Source organism: Hirsutella rhossiliensis (assembly GCF_020360975.1).
Source record: "Hirsutella rhossiliensis strain HR02 chromosome Unknown scaffold00012, whole genome shotgun sequence".
Classification (NCBI taxonomy): domain Eukaryota; kingdom Fungi; phylum Ascomycota; class Sordariomycetes; order Hypocreales; family Ophiocordycipitaceae; genus Hirsutella; species Hirsutella rhossiliensis.
The window spans coordinates 332,301-344,963 of record NW_025408678.1 but is presented as its reverse complement, the minus strand read 5'-3'; the positions used below and the strand labels follow the sequence as shown (position 1 = coordinate 344,963).

The 12,663-nt window shown below is 55.2% G+C and overlaps 5 protein-coding genes across 5 annotated transcripts; 3 read left to right on the top strand and 2 right to left on the bottom strand.

Annotated features, from left to right (window-relative positions):
- Positions 1–59: 59 nt before the first annotated feature.
- HRG_09260 (cell division control protein 14, SIN component domain-containing protein) lies at positions 60–1,079 on the top strand (the record flags this gene model as incomplete). Its single annotated transcript, XM_044867731.1, has 3 exons — positions 60–166; positions 224–521; positions 603–1,079. 3 exons carry the CDS (start codon positions 60–62, stop codon positions 1,077–1,079), a joined length of 882 nt encoding a protein of 293 aa, XP_044716991.1.
- Positions 1,080–1,392: 313 nt separating this feature from the next.
- On the bottom strand, positions 1,393–2,654 carry HRG_09259 (uncharacterized protein; the record flags this gene model as incomplete). Its single annotated transcript, XM_044867730.1, has 2 exons — positions 1,393–2,519; positions 2,579–2,654. 2 exons carry the CDS (start codon positions 2,652–2,654, stop codon positions 1,393–1,395), a joined length of 1,203 nt encoding a protein of 400 aa, XP_044716990.1.
- Positions 2,655–3,880: 1,226 nt separating this feature from the next.
- HRG_09258 (short chain dehydrogenase domain-containing protein) lies at positions 3,881–4,235 on the top strand (the record flags this gene model as incomplete). The annotated part of the gene is made up of 2 exons (XM_044867729.1): positions 3,881–4,004; positions 4,066–4,235. 2 exons carry the CDS (start codon positions 3,881–3,883, stop codon positions 4,233–4,235), a joined length of 294 nt encoding a protein of 97 aa, XP_044716989.1.
- A 3,285-nt stretch (positions 4,236–7,520) lies between these two features.
- Positions 7,521–8,309, top strand: HRG_09257 (HIRAN domain-containing protein; the record flags this gene model as incomplete). Its single annotated transcript, XM_044867728.1, has 5 exons — positions 7,521–7,649; positions 7,753–7,849; positions 7,912–7,997; positions 8,056–8,148; positions 8,205–8,309. 5 exons carry the CDS (start codon positions 7,521–7,523, stop codon positions 8,307–8,309), a joined length of 510 nt encoding a protein of 169 aa, XP_044716988.1.
- Positions 8,310–9,356: 1,047 nt separating this feature from the next.
- Positions 9,357–12,259, bottom strand: HRG_09256 (MAC/Perforin domain-containing protein; the record flags this gene model as incomplete). Its single annotated transcript, XM_044867727.1, has 14 exons — positions 9,357–9,841; positions 9,905–10,130; positions 10,193–10,247; positions 10,306–10,570; positions 10,632–10,767; positions 10,825–10,924; positions 10,985–11,112; positions 11,170–11,237; positions 11,307–11,500; positions 11,555–11,661; positions 11,723–11,794; positions 11,850–11,934; positions 11,998–12,142; positions 12,208–12,259. 14 exons carry the CDS (start codon positions 12,257–12,259, stop codon positions 9,357–9,359), a joined length of 2,118 nt encoding a protein of 705 aa, XP_044716987.1.
- Positions 12,260–12,663: the final 404 nt, after the last annotated feature.

Sequence of the window (12,663 nt, the reverse complement as noted above, 5' to 3'; positions counted from 1 at the left end):
GACAAAAAATACAAAAAGGGCGGCAAAAGCGCACGTCGTCGACCGGGCCATCCGCAGCCATGGAAGCCCTCCTGTCCCTCGCCTTCGACAGCCTCTCCTCCTTTGACGGGCCCAAAGTCCGCAAGGGCATGCGCCAGGTCGAGGGTCTGCTGGCGCAAATCTGCCTGTCCGACGCGAGCCCCGAGGGCACCCGACGTCGCGGCTCCAGGGACTCTACAAGCAGCGGCGGCGGCGGGGATGGCGAGGCGGCAGCAGCACCGACGATGCCGCCGTCGTCGCCGCCGCGCAAGGACCTCGGCCGACTCTCGCAGGATCCGGCCTTTCGCGAGTTCTTCAAGCTGCAGGAGGGCTTCGAGTGGAACGTCGCCCTCCGCCTCATCGGGACCCTGGATCGCCTCATGGCCAAGGGCAGCGACGGGCAAAACGACCTTCTCATCCTCAGCGCCCTCGACCTGATCCAGGGCCTGCTGCTGCTTCACCCGCCCAGCAAAGCGCTCTTTGCGCGAGAGCAGAACATGAATGTCCGTCTATGCTTCTCTATCCCCCCCTCTCTCTTCGTCGTCGTGCACGTTGTGCTAACAGCAGGGGGTAAAAAAAAACAGCTCCTCCTCGACCTCCTCGAGCCCTTCAACTGCCCTGCCATCCAGTCCGCCACGCTGCTCACCCTCGTCGTCGCGCTGCTCGACGCGCCCGTCAACACGCGCACCTTTGAGGCCCTCGACGGCCTGCTGACCGTCACGTCGCTCTTCAAGTCGCGCTCCACGACGCGCGAGGTCAAGCTCAAGCTCGTCGAGTTCCTCTACTGCTACCTCATGCCCGAGACGCCGTCCATCCCGCGCGCCGGCCAGCGCGACTCGGTGCCCGCCATGCTCCAGCGCAGCCCCAGCAAGCTCGTCGGCGCCTTTGCCGCCGACACAAACACGGCGAGGCGCAAGAAGGCCGGTGGCGGGGGGGCCGCCGTCACCGTGACCCTGACGACCGACGAGAAGCAGGAGCTTCTGAGCCGCCACCTGAGCAGCGTCGAGGACCTGGTCAAGGACCTGAGGAACTGCGCGCCGTTTGGGGGGGTCGTGTGTTGACGCGGCCGAGTGCTCCTTGGGCCATGTATATAGAACCCGTTTTCCTTTCTCCTCGCCCTCTTTTTCCCTTTCCCGTCTTCTTTTCTCTCTTCCATCTTCTTGTAAAGGAATGTCGGCACGGCTTGGCGCTGGAGTTGGTCTCGCGAATCTCGACAAGGAGGAATCAAAAAGTTTGGCGCCAAATAATTCCCCCACGACGCTTCCTTGCGCACACGACTTGATTCCCGGCATGGCGAATGATGGAAAGCGCTTTGCTACGGAACGGGACATGAATAGACTAGGACGTTATCAATAAAAGGCACGAATCTCCTTTTCACGTGCGCGAGTGCTCAGACTCGTCGTCGATGGGTGAGTTGAGAAGGGGCAGCGATGGCGGCGGGGGGTAGGGGTAGGCCTCGGACCCGTGGAGCTCAAAGGGGCCCGGGGTCGGGTCGCGCGGCGGCGGCGGCGGCGTTGCGGGCTGGCTTGGCGGCTGGTCTCCGTGGCGGCTTCTGCCCCTGGGCCTCGGTGCCGTGGACGAGTCCATCTCCACGGGGGCGACGATGTCCCTGGGTCTGTCGGGCCGAGAGGGAACGGCGCGCGCGAGGGCCGGCAGCGACATGCGCAGCTCGTCCAGCGTGGCCGTGTCCGTGTACGGGCCCGCCACGGGGCTGGGCCCGCAGTAGTCCTCCGTCAAGCCACGGCCGGCCCGGGGCCGCGGCGTCAAGGTCGTCTCGGACATGCCCCGCATCTCGGTGGGGCCGCCGTCCGGGACCCGGCTCGAGCTCCGACCCGCGGCGGCCTGCTGGCGACGGCGGCGGCGGCGGCGGCGACGGCGCCTCCGCTGGGAGACGCACAGCCAGGCAACGGCCCCGAGGATGAAGCCCATGGCCAGCGCCGCGGTGGCGCCCATGGCCGCCTTGGCGCCGCCCGAGAGCCCGGGGCCGGACGCGGCCGCGTCGCCGGCCCGGGCGCTGGTGTTGTTGGCCGAGCTGCTGCTCGCCGCGCAGTAGGCCGTGCCGGACACCTTGGTGCAGCGCTGCCAGTCGTTGCAGCAACCCGTCCCATCGGCGCAGCGATACTGCGACGCCGAGCACCCGTCGCCGGCGCCGGGCGTGATGCTCCGCGTCGGGGTCGCCGACGCCGACACCGCCGTCTCCGTCTCGAGGCAGCCCCCGCCGGCCCGGCACTGGGCCACGTACGGACAGCACTTGCCGCCGAGGCTCTGCGGACACAGGAAGTGGCTCGTCTGCGGACACAGGCGGCGGCAGCACCCGTCGTGGCTCGGCTCGACGGCGCCGGCGACGGTGGCGCGGCCGTGGCAGAAGAAGCTGTCGCTCTTGCAGAAGGAGTCGTCGGGGCAGTTGGAGCCAATGGGGCAGCATTTGACGGCGCCCACCTTGTTTACGTAGCAGTAGCTTTCGTTGTCGCAGCATTGGTCGTCGCGGCCGACGTCGCGGCCTGCGCCACCGCCGGGGTTAGAACAGGGGGAAACGTGGTTCGGAAGCGCTACGACTTACAGTTGTGATGGCCTTTGTCGCAGAGCCCGTCTCTCTTGGCCAGGGGAGTCGGCCGGTCGACGACATAGCGAGGCATGAGGCCCGGCAGCGCAACCGCGAGAGAGCCGCATTGCTCACCAGCCGCGGACGCACCAGCAACAAGGACGAAAGGCGCAATATTCATGTCGAAGCCCGACCCGTCGTCGGCAGCTGAACTCGACGCTCGACCAAATCGTGTCTGCGCTCCTGGCGTTGCCGCAACGCTCGACGGAAGGGGAGGCTCGACTCCATATGCGTTTGCGTGAGCGCGGACGAGAAGAGGCCCCCCAACCCGGGTCGGAGGCAAGGCTTGTGAGAGCAAGACTGCTGGCATCAAGGCAACGAGGCTGCAGGGTAACGTCGAGGCTGCGTGTCGTTGGCCACCGGTGCATGTTGCAGCGCTTTGGCACGGCGCATCCCTTGGGGCGGCGGCGGTTCCGCGGTTGAGAGAGCACAAGCATGGCTGGTCGTGGACAAAGGAAATACGAGGGCTTCGACGCTGTCCAATGGGCCTTGGATGCCGAGTTGTGTGGCGAAAGCGGCGGGGGGACGAATGAGGTTCAGCTCCAATGCAGGTTGGCTTTTAATACTACCAGGTACATACAGTGCTCTGTTTCGCTTGGAGCACACATTATCGTCTACCCATGCATACATATATACGCGTACCCGTTGGCTGTGCCCTCGGCGGCGTCGTCTTCGGCGCTTGACATGAGACGCGGAGGCTTCAACGTCGGCCACAAGTCCACGAGCTTCTTCCCGTGAATGGCCCCGACAGGCCTTGAAGTCTGTGGTTACAATCCACCAGTACCAGGAATCTTGGCTGCTTGCTGCCTGGCTCTCGTGCAATTTTCGGGCAAGGGAGTTGGTGCGGCGGCACGACTCGCCCCGCCCGTCCTTCACCGCTGACACCGCATGTCTTACAAGTCTTGTCGGCCGTCCGTGGAGTTCACCGCGGAGCACGCTCGGCCCTACTTGGGTATTCATGGGCACAGACTAGCATTGTTCATACCCCGCTCGGGCGAAGGCTCTCACAATGGCAGCCCCGGGGCCCGAAGCACCACCAGTTCCTTCGGCTCCTTTACTCGGACATGTACTTTAGCGGGCCGGCCCTGTCATCCATGGAGTTGTCCGCGGGGGCGGAGGCTCCGGTCGCTCCGTTCCGGCGAGAGTGGAAAACCGCGTGCGGGAAAAGAGGTATTATTATTGCCTCACCCACATCCAGTCGTGAGGAGCGCCGTTAGCAAGGATAAAAGCAAAAGAAATAGAGCTCGCAGTACGATACGAATGTCGGGCTGGAGTACTTCAAGTAAGCAGACTCGATTACAATCATGGCATGCAACACGGAAGAGTTCCAGCTCGGGGACACCCACCCCGAACGTCAACGGCTATGTAGCCATCGTCACAGGTGGTATGAATGCCTTCCCTCGTCCAACGTCCTGGCTCTGGAAGCTAACAGACATGACTGCTAGGAAACTCCGGTATAGGCTACAAAACCGCTCTGCAACTGGCCAAACGTGGTGCACGCGTCTACATCGCAAGTCGTTCGCGCGACCGTGTCGATCAAGCCATCGCGGCCATGAAGACGGGCGCGGACACGTTGGACGTGCAATTTCTCAGCCTAGACCTGCAGGATCTTTAAAGCATCAAGTCTACCGTTGCAGAGTTTAGGGACAAAGAAGCCCGACTGGACATACTCTCAACAACGCTGGTGTCAGTTTTGTCACCGGTCTTCGGAAACTGGGCCTGGAGCGTTCGCTGAGAAGAGGACTTACTTTGAAGATCATGGTTTGTCCTTATGAGCTCACCAAGGATGGCTTTGAATTGCAGTGGCAAACTTGCTTTCTTGCCCATCATACTCTCACGATGAGCTTGCTACCCCTGCTTCGATCAGCGGCCGACAGTAGTGGCGATAAGAGTCGCGCCAGGGTCGTCAACCCGGGCCAAAGAGCATAAACTCGAACGACCCTAATCTGACTGGTTTGACAGGTAGAACAGCGCCATGGTGAGTCGGGCCCCGCCAGCGAAGGCTGGAGCCTCCGTTGTTGCCATGGTCGAGAAACAAAACATCAGACATGCATTTGGACATGCCGATCTGATACTTTCGCCGTTAGGAAGAGATACGGCCACTGCAAACAAGCCAGCATCATTGCTGCAAAAGCACTCACGGACCGTTATTCGTCTAGTGGGATCACGGCTTACTCCGTCCATCCGGGCATTATCCAGTCAAATCTGCAAAGCCATGACACCAGCGTCATTGGCGCCCTCAGTCGGATGGCGATGAGGATTGCACCCACCTCTTCGGCAGTCGACGGCGCTCGCACTTCTTTATACTGTGCCACGAGTCCCAAGGCAATCGAGCACGCTGGCTTGTACCTGATCCCCTAAGGAAAGGTTGACACGAGGGCGGGCAGGTGGCTGGATGATGCAAAGGCCGTCGACCAGCTTTGAAAATTGGCCAAAGAAGCAGCTCAAGGACCATGGCTTCGCCATGCAAGACTTGGACAAGGACTAGTGCTTTATTCGGCCGAAGAAATCTACGTTTTCCATACTTTGCTTAGTTTTCTCGCTGGTTTGATGTAGTGATTGAAATCCTCTTCCTGGAGTCGGGGGAAACGCGTTCGAATATCTCATTTTCGCCGTGGATCTGAATGTGGCAGCGGCCACCAACCCATTGTCAAATACGTCCGTCGACCACATGCTGAGCTCAATCTCAAAAGCCAAAAAACACTGGCTATCTTGACGGCTTCGCGGACAGTGGAAACTGAGACTCCGCTGAGTGAGATGCCGCCCAGCCTCCCAGTATCGATGCACTCATTTTGGGGAATGCCGAAAGCTGCCTCTGGAGTCCAGAGGCACTATGGGGTCGCGGCATGAACATTCGAACATGTCTACTTGTTTGGTCCAAGCTGTTTCGATGTGCTGTCCATTGATCTTTGTACGCGCCCTGGGGAAGCATCCGGTCGGTAAGTGTTGGAAGCGACAACTCAGCCGGCGCGCACGCACACAAGGGCGGGATTGATTCCTATTATTCATTTAGTCAGGTGATGGACTACCGGGAATCGACGCAAAGGGGAGTCTGTTCCCTTCTCGAATACTTTCCTGTTTTGCATATGCAGAGGCACAGCCGCCGCCGAGCCCGTTAAAAATATACAGGCCGTCATAACCTCGCCGAAGCAGACGATACGGGCCAGACAACCGGCTAAAAAGGTTCGAGAAGCCCAAGAAACACATATACACACTTCGACGACGGCGACATCGGCAAGGAATTAAGAGCAAGCCTTTTAATGTTCGGGAAGGAGAACTTAACTATAATCACCGTACACCGCTACAGATGCCTTGGTCGCCGCAGCCTTCGCGAGACTCGAGGTACTCCCCTTTTTCAGTCTCTAGACGTTCCCTTAAAAGGATTGTACTGTCGGAGCTAGAAACGGCTTTTTAGAGTTGGTTTCGGCATGGGCTCGCTAGAGTTACATGATTTATCTATCACGCTATTGACGGAGTCCCGGCTTGCCGGATTGCCTAGCGAGGATGATAGAGTTAAGGAATCACGGGCTAGTGACGTACCCGATCGCGGGATAGCATGTCTCGCACGGGATAAAAGATAAAAATTAGAAGGTAAGAGTCAGCATGTCCATTGTCGTCTATCCAAAATAATAGTGAAGAATCTGTCCTTCTTATAGGTTATATAGCAGCCTTAAGATAGCGATGTCGCTACCTAGGCTGCTTAGGTGACGTTATCTAGAAAGTTCGACGATATCGCTTAATAGCGACATTATCGCGCATTTTATCTAATATACGTATTATAAATACGATAGCATGACCGGGTCTAGAAGAAGGCTTACGGTCTAACGAGCTTATCGTTGGGATAATAGCCCTATTAACCCTTTTTAAGAACTTCGTACTATTTAACTTCTCTTGCTTATTCTTAATAGCAAAGTAGTAAAGGGCGGAGGGGATATAGGTTGCTTTTATATAACTTTGCTATTCTACTTAGACGTAGTAACTATATCGAGATAACTAGATATACCTATCCTCTCTTCCTATACTACTTAGGAGTTTAAAAAAGGCCTTTATAGTAGATTAGAACTTATTGGAGGATAAGATAAAGTTAAAGATAAAGATAGCATTAATAATTAAAGTTAAGGTACCTAGGCCTCCCTAGTATACTATATAACTAGGTTACGTTATAAAGAACGGAACCTTGGTCTCTCCACAAAAAGCGGTCGCGTAGGTTGTTTGGTCGCCTAATCGTGAAGCACTAGTTGACTCTAATGTATAGGATAAGGGAATTCACGACGATACTTTGGCCTATTCTATACCGAAATCTGCTCGAAATGCCAAGGACAGAACAGAGTCACCCAGCCAAGCAGTGGTAATCATAGCAAAGCATCGACGTATAAGCCTAAACTCTCTTTATAGGATGCGTATAAATATAGCTAGGACGAAAAGAACAAAATCCGAAAGTCGGGCTCTTCGCTCGAGAATAAAACAATTAAATCGGGCGAAATCGGACACACCATAGCGATTTTAATCTACGCTAATCCAATACGCCGCCGATTGATTTGCGCAGCTCGTGTTCCTAGTGACGAGAGCTTACCAGATCTAAATCGCATCGTATGTTTTATGCACACCAACGTACCGGTAGATCAAGACTAAGAATAATAGGTCAGAGACCACTTGCAGATAAAAGCTATATCCCGTTGACCAGGCCGGCAACCGATCGCTGGAAACCGCAGAGCCACCACTGGGCCACGATGACTTTACTTAGACCCACGGCACAAGGCCAACGGCGATAGCGCTAGCGAGGGCTCGCAGAGCCTATAGAGCCCATTGGCTAAAGCATTTCAAGAACTACAGCAGGCGGCTTCTGGCTGCCATCTCTCGACGGAAACGGGGATGTGTCGACTGCGCGCTGGTGCCCTCGATGCCCCGGGCTACCCAAAAGCGTGGCGGTGGCGTGACCGACCTCAGTGGTGATGCCGACCAGCTAGAGTCCAAGGCGAAGCGGCCTGCCCCTGCGGCAAGTCAACCACCCCGACTGAAGCTCCAGCTCGTTAGGTGACTCTGGCGTCTACCATGCTCCGCCACTGAGATCACGCTCTGCGCCTGTGGTGTGGCCAGCCAACGCTGGTTCCCGGCCGTTGCCCTTGACGCAGCCGTCGCCGTCGTCGCAAGCCGGCACCCAGGAGACAGAGTACCTCGATCTGACACAGGACGATGACAACCCGCCAACAGAGCTCTACGGCTACTATAGTCTGTCCAACTCCCTGGGGTCAACAAGCAGTGAGGGCCAGAGCCAAGCTAACCTGAACTAGACAGCAAAATTATTGGTGTGCGGTATTACTCAGGCTATGCATCACCCGGAGAGGTGGTTCTTTGCCACAGAGAGCCTCGGAATCAGGCACGTATACATCTAGTGGGTGAGCCTAGGCGCTGGATCAGTAGCTGACCTTGAATAGTACGACCGCAATGCGAACTGGGTCGACAATGTGATGCATCAGCAAATCGGGTACCTGCCTCGAGCGGTCGTCGAAAAGATTGCTCCGTATGTGGTACGCATCCCACGCATCATTGCCATGTCTCGGTGACCTGATTGACGGCATCGTAGGACTCCGGCGACATCACCTTAGAGGCGCAGCTCACGGGGGGGAAGGGCATGGTCGACTGTTCTATACCTACGTCCCTTCTTTTACGGCCCCAGTCAACCGACTGAGCGTGGTCGGATAGAAAAGGCGCTTAAGGCCGACAAGCTCGTCAAGGCTACCCGACTAGAGCAGACGAAGAAGGAAGCTGAGGTTTTGAGAGTTACCCAGGACCTCAGTGGCAGTGGGTCGATCCATGGAGAGCCACAAGGTTGAGAACGAAGACGGCCATGGGAGGCACCCTTGAGTGCCCTGCAACGATGGCGAAGGGCACGACAACAAGCAGCACCTTGGCCGGGCCAAAGTGGCTCTTGGCCAACATGATATCAGCGGAGGGAATGCTTATTAATGTTAAGCAGTCAACTCTCTCAAATTATCGGCTGACGTTGAGTGGATTGCGTTGACCACCACCCTGTATATTCTCTGCCAGCCACTTGGGGAACCCAGCCCAAGCATATGCATTTGCCCACTGGACGACGGCATTATAATCTCGACAGCGATGCTGCGCATAACTTGACTCGGCTTCGCATAGATTGTTCTTATCAATAGCCGACAGCGTTACGTCGATATTGCACATGAGTGCGTGGCGGATATAGTCGAGGCAATGGGAGATGTGATGTTTGTGTTTGTTGTTTGTAGGACTGAACATCGTCTCTCGTATCACATACTACTTTCCCTGTTGGCCCACAGGTACCCATGGGACCCCAATTTACGAGTCTACTCGCGAGTACCCGTAGAGGACGGCTCGTTCACTTTTGCATCCCCTGGGAGACTAACCGCTTAATTTTGAACATCTCAGGCTATCCAATGGCTGCAGTCCTCTTGGGATATATCAAGAGCGGACGGCCGTATGGCTTCCAAGCTATCGCGCCCGCTCATCAGGAAGCGAAAGTAGTTGCATTTATGGCGGCGTGGGAGCGCATCGTTCCCCCACGACGTGTCTCGGACTTGGGCGCTTATGCGAAGGCGCGAGCCGATTGGTAGGTAGACAATATTATATGTCCCTACGCGCTTATACTCGCAGAGACAGTATCGTGCCATTAGACGATGCTCAGAAGTCAAGGTGGCATTCTCTGTTCATGTTGCGCAGTGGCAGCTGGCAGCCTAAGGCTCTCTATTTATACTTGATGACCAGCTTCGTCCTTGTCCTTGGCTTCCGGCTTCGACGCAGCCAAGTAAGCATAATCCTTGTCCTGGGCGCAGACAAACAAGTATCCCAACACCTCGTCATCCTTGTACTCGTAGAACCTCACGTGCACCGTGCTGCCATCGGGAATCGCATCCATGCTGGTCGATCCTTTGGGGTCCTTGAACGCGATGAATCTCGTGTTCGAACGCGTCACGTTGCTGTACACGAAGCGGAAGTATTGCTCCCAGATGTAGCTGACGTACAGCCCGCTCTCCCTGTTGCGCAGGCGATACTTGGTATTATACTTGACCTCGTTCACAGGCGTGCCTGTCGTGTCCTCAACCACGTAGAGTCTTAGGTCTTCTTTGCTTTTCGCCGTCTTGGGGCCGAGAAGCGCGCAGCCCAAGGAGTGGATCTTTGGATTAATGGAGAACGAGTTCTTGCCGGCGGCGTTTCGAGCATTGGCCGTGGCGGCTGCGGTATTTTACTATTAGCATCTCTGTTGTATGATGAACCCAGGAGCGCAGTTTGACTGACAGAGGTTACAAGCGGTATAGGGAAAAGTCAAAAGGTATCTTCCACCAGTGACGCCCGCGGCATTCAGTGTGAATGTCTTGGCGGAGATTGCGGCAACCGTGGCTTTCATTGTGGCGGCCTCGTCGATGGGGTTTATTGTGACTCCCCATTTTGCAGCCTCCGCAGTGAGCCAGTCCATGCCATTGATCTGCGACATCACGTTGAGAAGGCCGAAGACGTTGTCTTGCTGTCGTCCATATCAGATACCGCAATACGACGGGTAGAAAAGAAAAAGGGGATCCCAGTCACCTTGGTAATTCTCCAATTCCAGTGATACGAAACCGTTGGAGCCCAGTCGGTTGGCCTTCCCTCTTCGTTAGCATGCTTGCCATCGTAGCATAGGAGGAGTATATCTAGCTTACTTGTTGCACAGAAGCGTATCTCCGCCATTGGCCTGCCAAGTTAGGCTTACCGACGAACTCTTACTAGACTCTTGCTTCGATGCGTTCCCGCCTGCGGCAAGCGATGCAGACATAGACGCACTGGCACCCCAGCCGCTAAAAGAAGCAGAGGCTGCGAGCTTCATGGACCTTGCCACTTCTTTGCTGCTAGTGGCCGTATCCTCGGTGACGTCTTCCGTGGCAAAGAGACGACCGCCCAGCTGAACCCTGCTGCTGAAGAACTCACCTACGCGAGGGTTAGCACTCAAAAGCGATAAGAAACCATTTTGCTTTGTACTGTAGCTTACCATATATGTCCTGGAACTTGTACAGGTCCTCCTTTGTCTTGACTTTGCGCAGGGCATCCTCGCACTCCGGGGTGAGCTCGAGGCTACGGCTATCCAAAAAGAGAGTGACCCGGGGAAACTCTATTGTGTCAGTAGCCTTTTAAAAGTGACTCGGATGAAGAAAGATGATGATTACATTGTATGCGATTGTCACCTTCTTGCTCTTCTTGCCGGTCGAGCTGGACGCAGCCTGGGAGCTGGCAGCAGCGAAACTCATAGACGCCTCGCCCGAGAATCCCATGTAGGATCCGCCTCTGCAAGGAGATGAAAATTAGCGACGGCCAATTTCGAGGAAAAGGGATAAATAAACAAACCCTGCCGCGGCTACATCTACTTCGGAAAACGAAGACGCCGCCATAGAAGATTGCATCTCAGTCTCAGTCTCGTATATAGAGACATAGGACTTGTCATCGATGATGAAGTCGGGAATTCGGAGATCAAGCTAAAGATGCGACAGGGTTAGGGAAGGTGCTCATCATGACTTTGGCTACTTGCTTACCTTGACACCTTCAATGGCGCTGCTAGGAATAGAGTCCGACATGATGGTTCTCTTCTTCAGGCTAAAGGCTGTCAAGCGGTATTATGTTAGCTGGACTCGGCCAATATGTGTACAGGGGAAAAAAGCCTTAAACTTACCAGGAAAACGAGCTCGTTCGATCCCGACCGGTACTCCCCTATTATCCTGGGAGCTCGGCTCTGTCGTTGTCTCCGTAGCCGCACTGCTCTCAGCCGCCTGCTTACTCTTGGCACGAATGACCCGGATACCGTAGCAGAGAGCATTGCTTTCGCTGATGACAGCCCAGTCCTTTTGTTCTAACTCAGGCACGTATCTAGACCCAGTGTTAGATTGCGGTTGGCGAAAAGCGAAAGGGGAGCACCCTTACTTTGCTGCGGTTCCGGTCAAGTATTTGAATGCGACGTCATCGACCTGGTTCTTGATACGCGCGAGCTTGTCGGCGTCAACGACGGCACCCACGTTGGCTCCTGTAAGCTATTTGACCACGAAGTCAGCAGGCGTTTCACAAACGGGTATATGGGACGGGGAATGGTACGGAATCAAGTTCCGTCGCGAGCGACTCATCCTTCATATACACGTAAAGAGATTTAGCTTCGGTGGTGTTGATCTAGAAATGCTAATTAGAAAAGCCGTTCAACACGCCGCCACTTAGCTGCACTTACACCAAGACATTCTGTCAAATATTCTTGCACGGAAAAGCTATCCGGCACAATGGCCCCTTTCTTTCCACAGAAGGGAAAGTGAGAACTGATTCACATGTTAGCTGCTAGTAAAAGAAAGATTGAGTGGAGAAAGGCAGGTGGTCTTTACATTTCAATGCTTCCTGTTAAGCCAGCAATGTTTGATCGAAGGTCAGATAGCTTTTCATCGTCTAGGCTGGACTTGAGAAGCTTCAAGTAGAAGGCCTCTCTTTCCTTGACTCCATCTGTAAAGTGGACTATGGTGGTGACAGATTCTAACAGGGAATTATATATGTCAGTGCTTTGATCTTGCTTATTCTGTGGAAGGATCGTGGCGAACCCTCTACTGCCTTTGCAGCGTTTGCGGTGCTGTCGGCGGTTTCCGTTCCCATGATGCGGTTGCTAGACGTCGTTGATGATTGGTTTTTCACTCAACATGAAGTATGGTTATGATTTGGCAAGTACACCGCGCCCAGAGCAAGGACACAACGCTTATATACCTGGCTTTGCCCCAACCGTGCTTACTGGAATCACATACGTGATATAAAACATTGGCACCGCCCGTTGCGTCGCCTTGCGTTGCATATGCATCTGGGTCGGCCGCGGCAGTTGACAACGCATGCATCCTCGCAGATCGTCGACCGAGTTGCATTACCATCATCACATTTCGGCAATGCTCTTATTCGCTGGCGAGTTGATTAGCGCACCGTCTAACTCAAGCTAGATATGTACGGAGTATGTCTCCGAGAGACCCCGCAGTAGCTAGTACACTGAAATAGTTAGATTTTCAACTTCT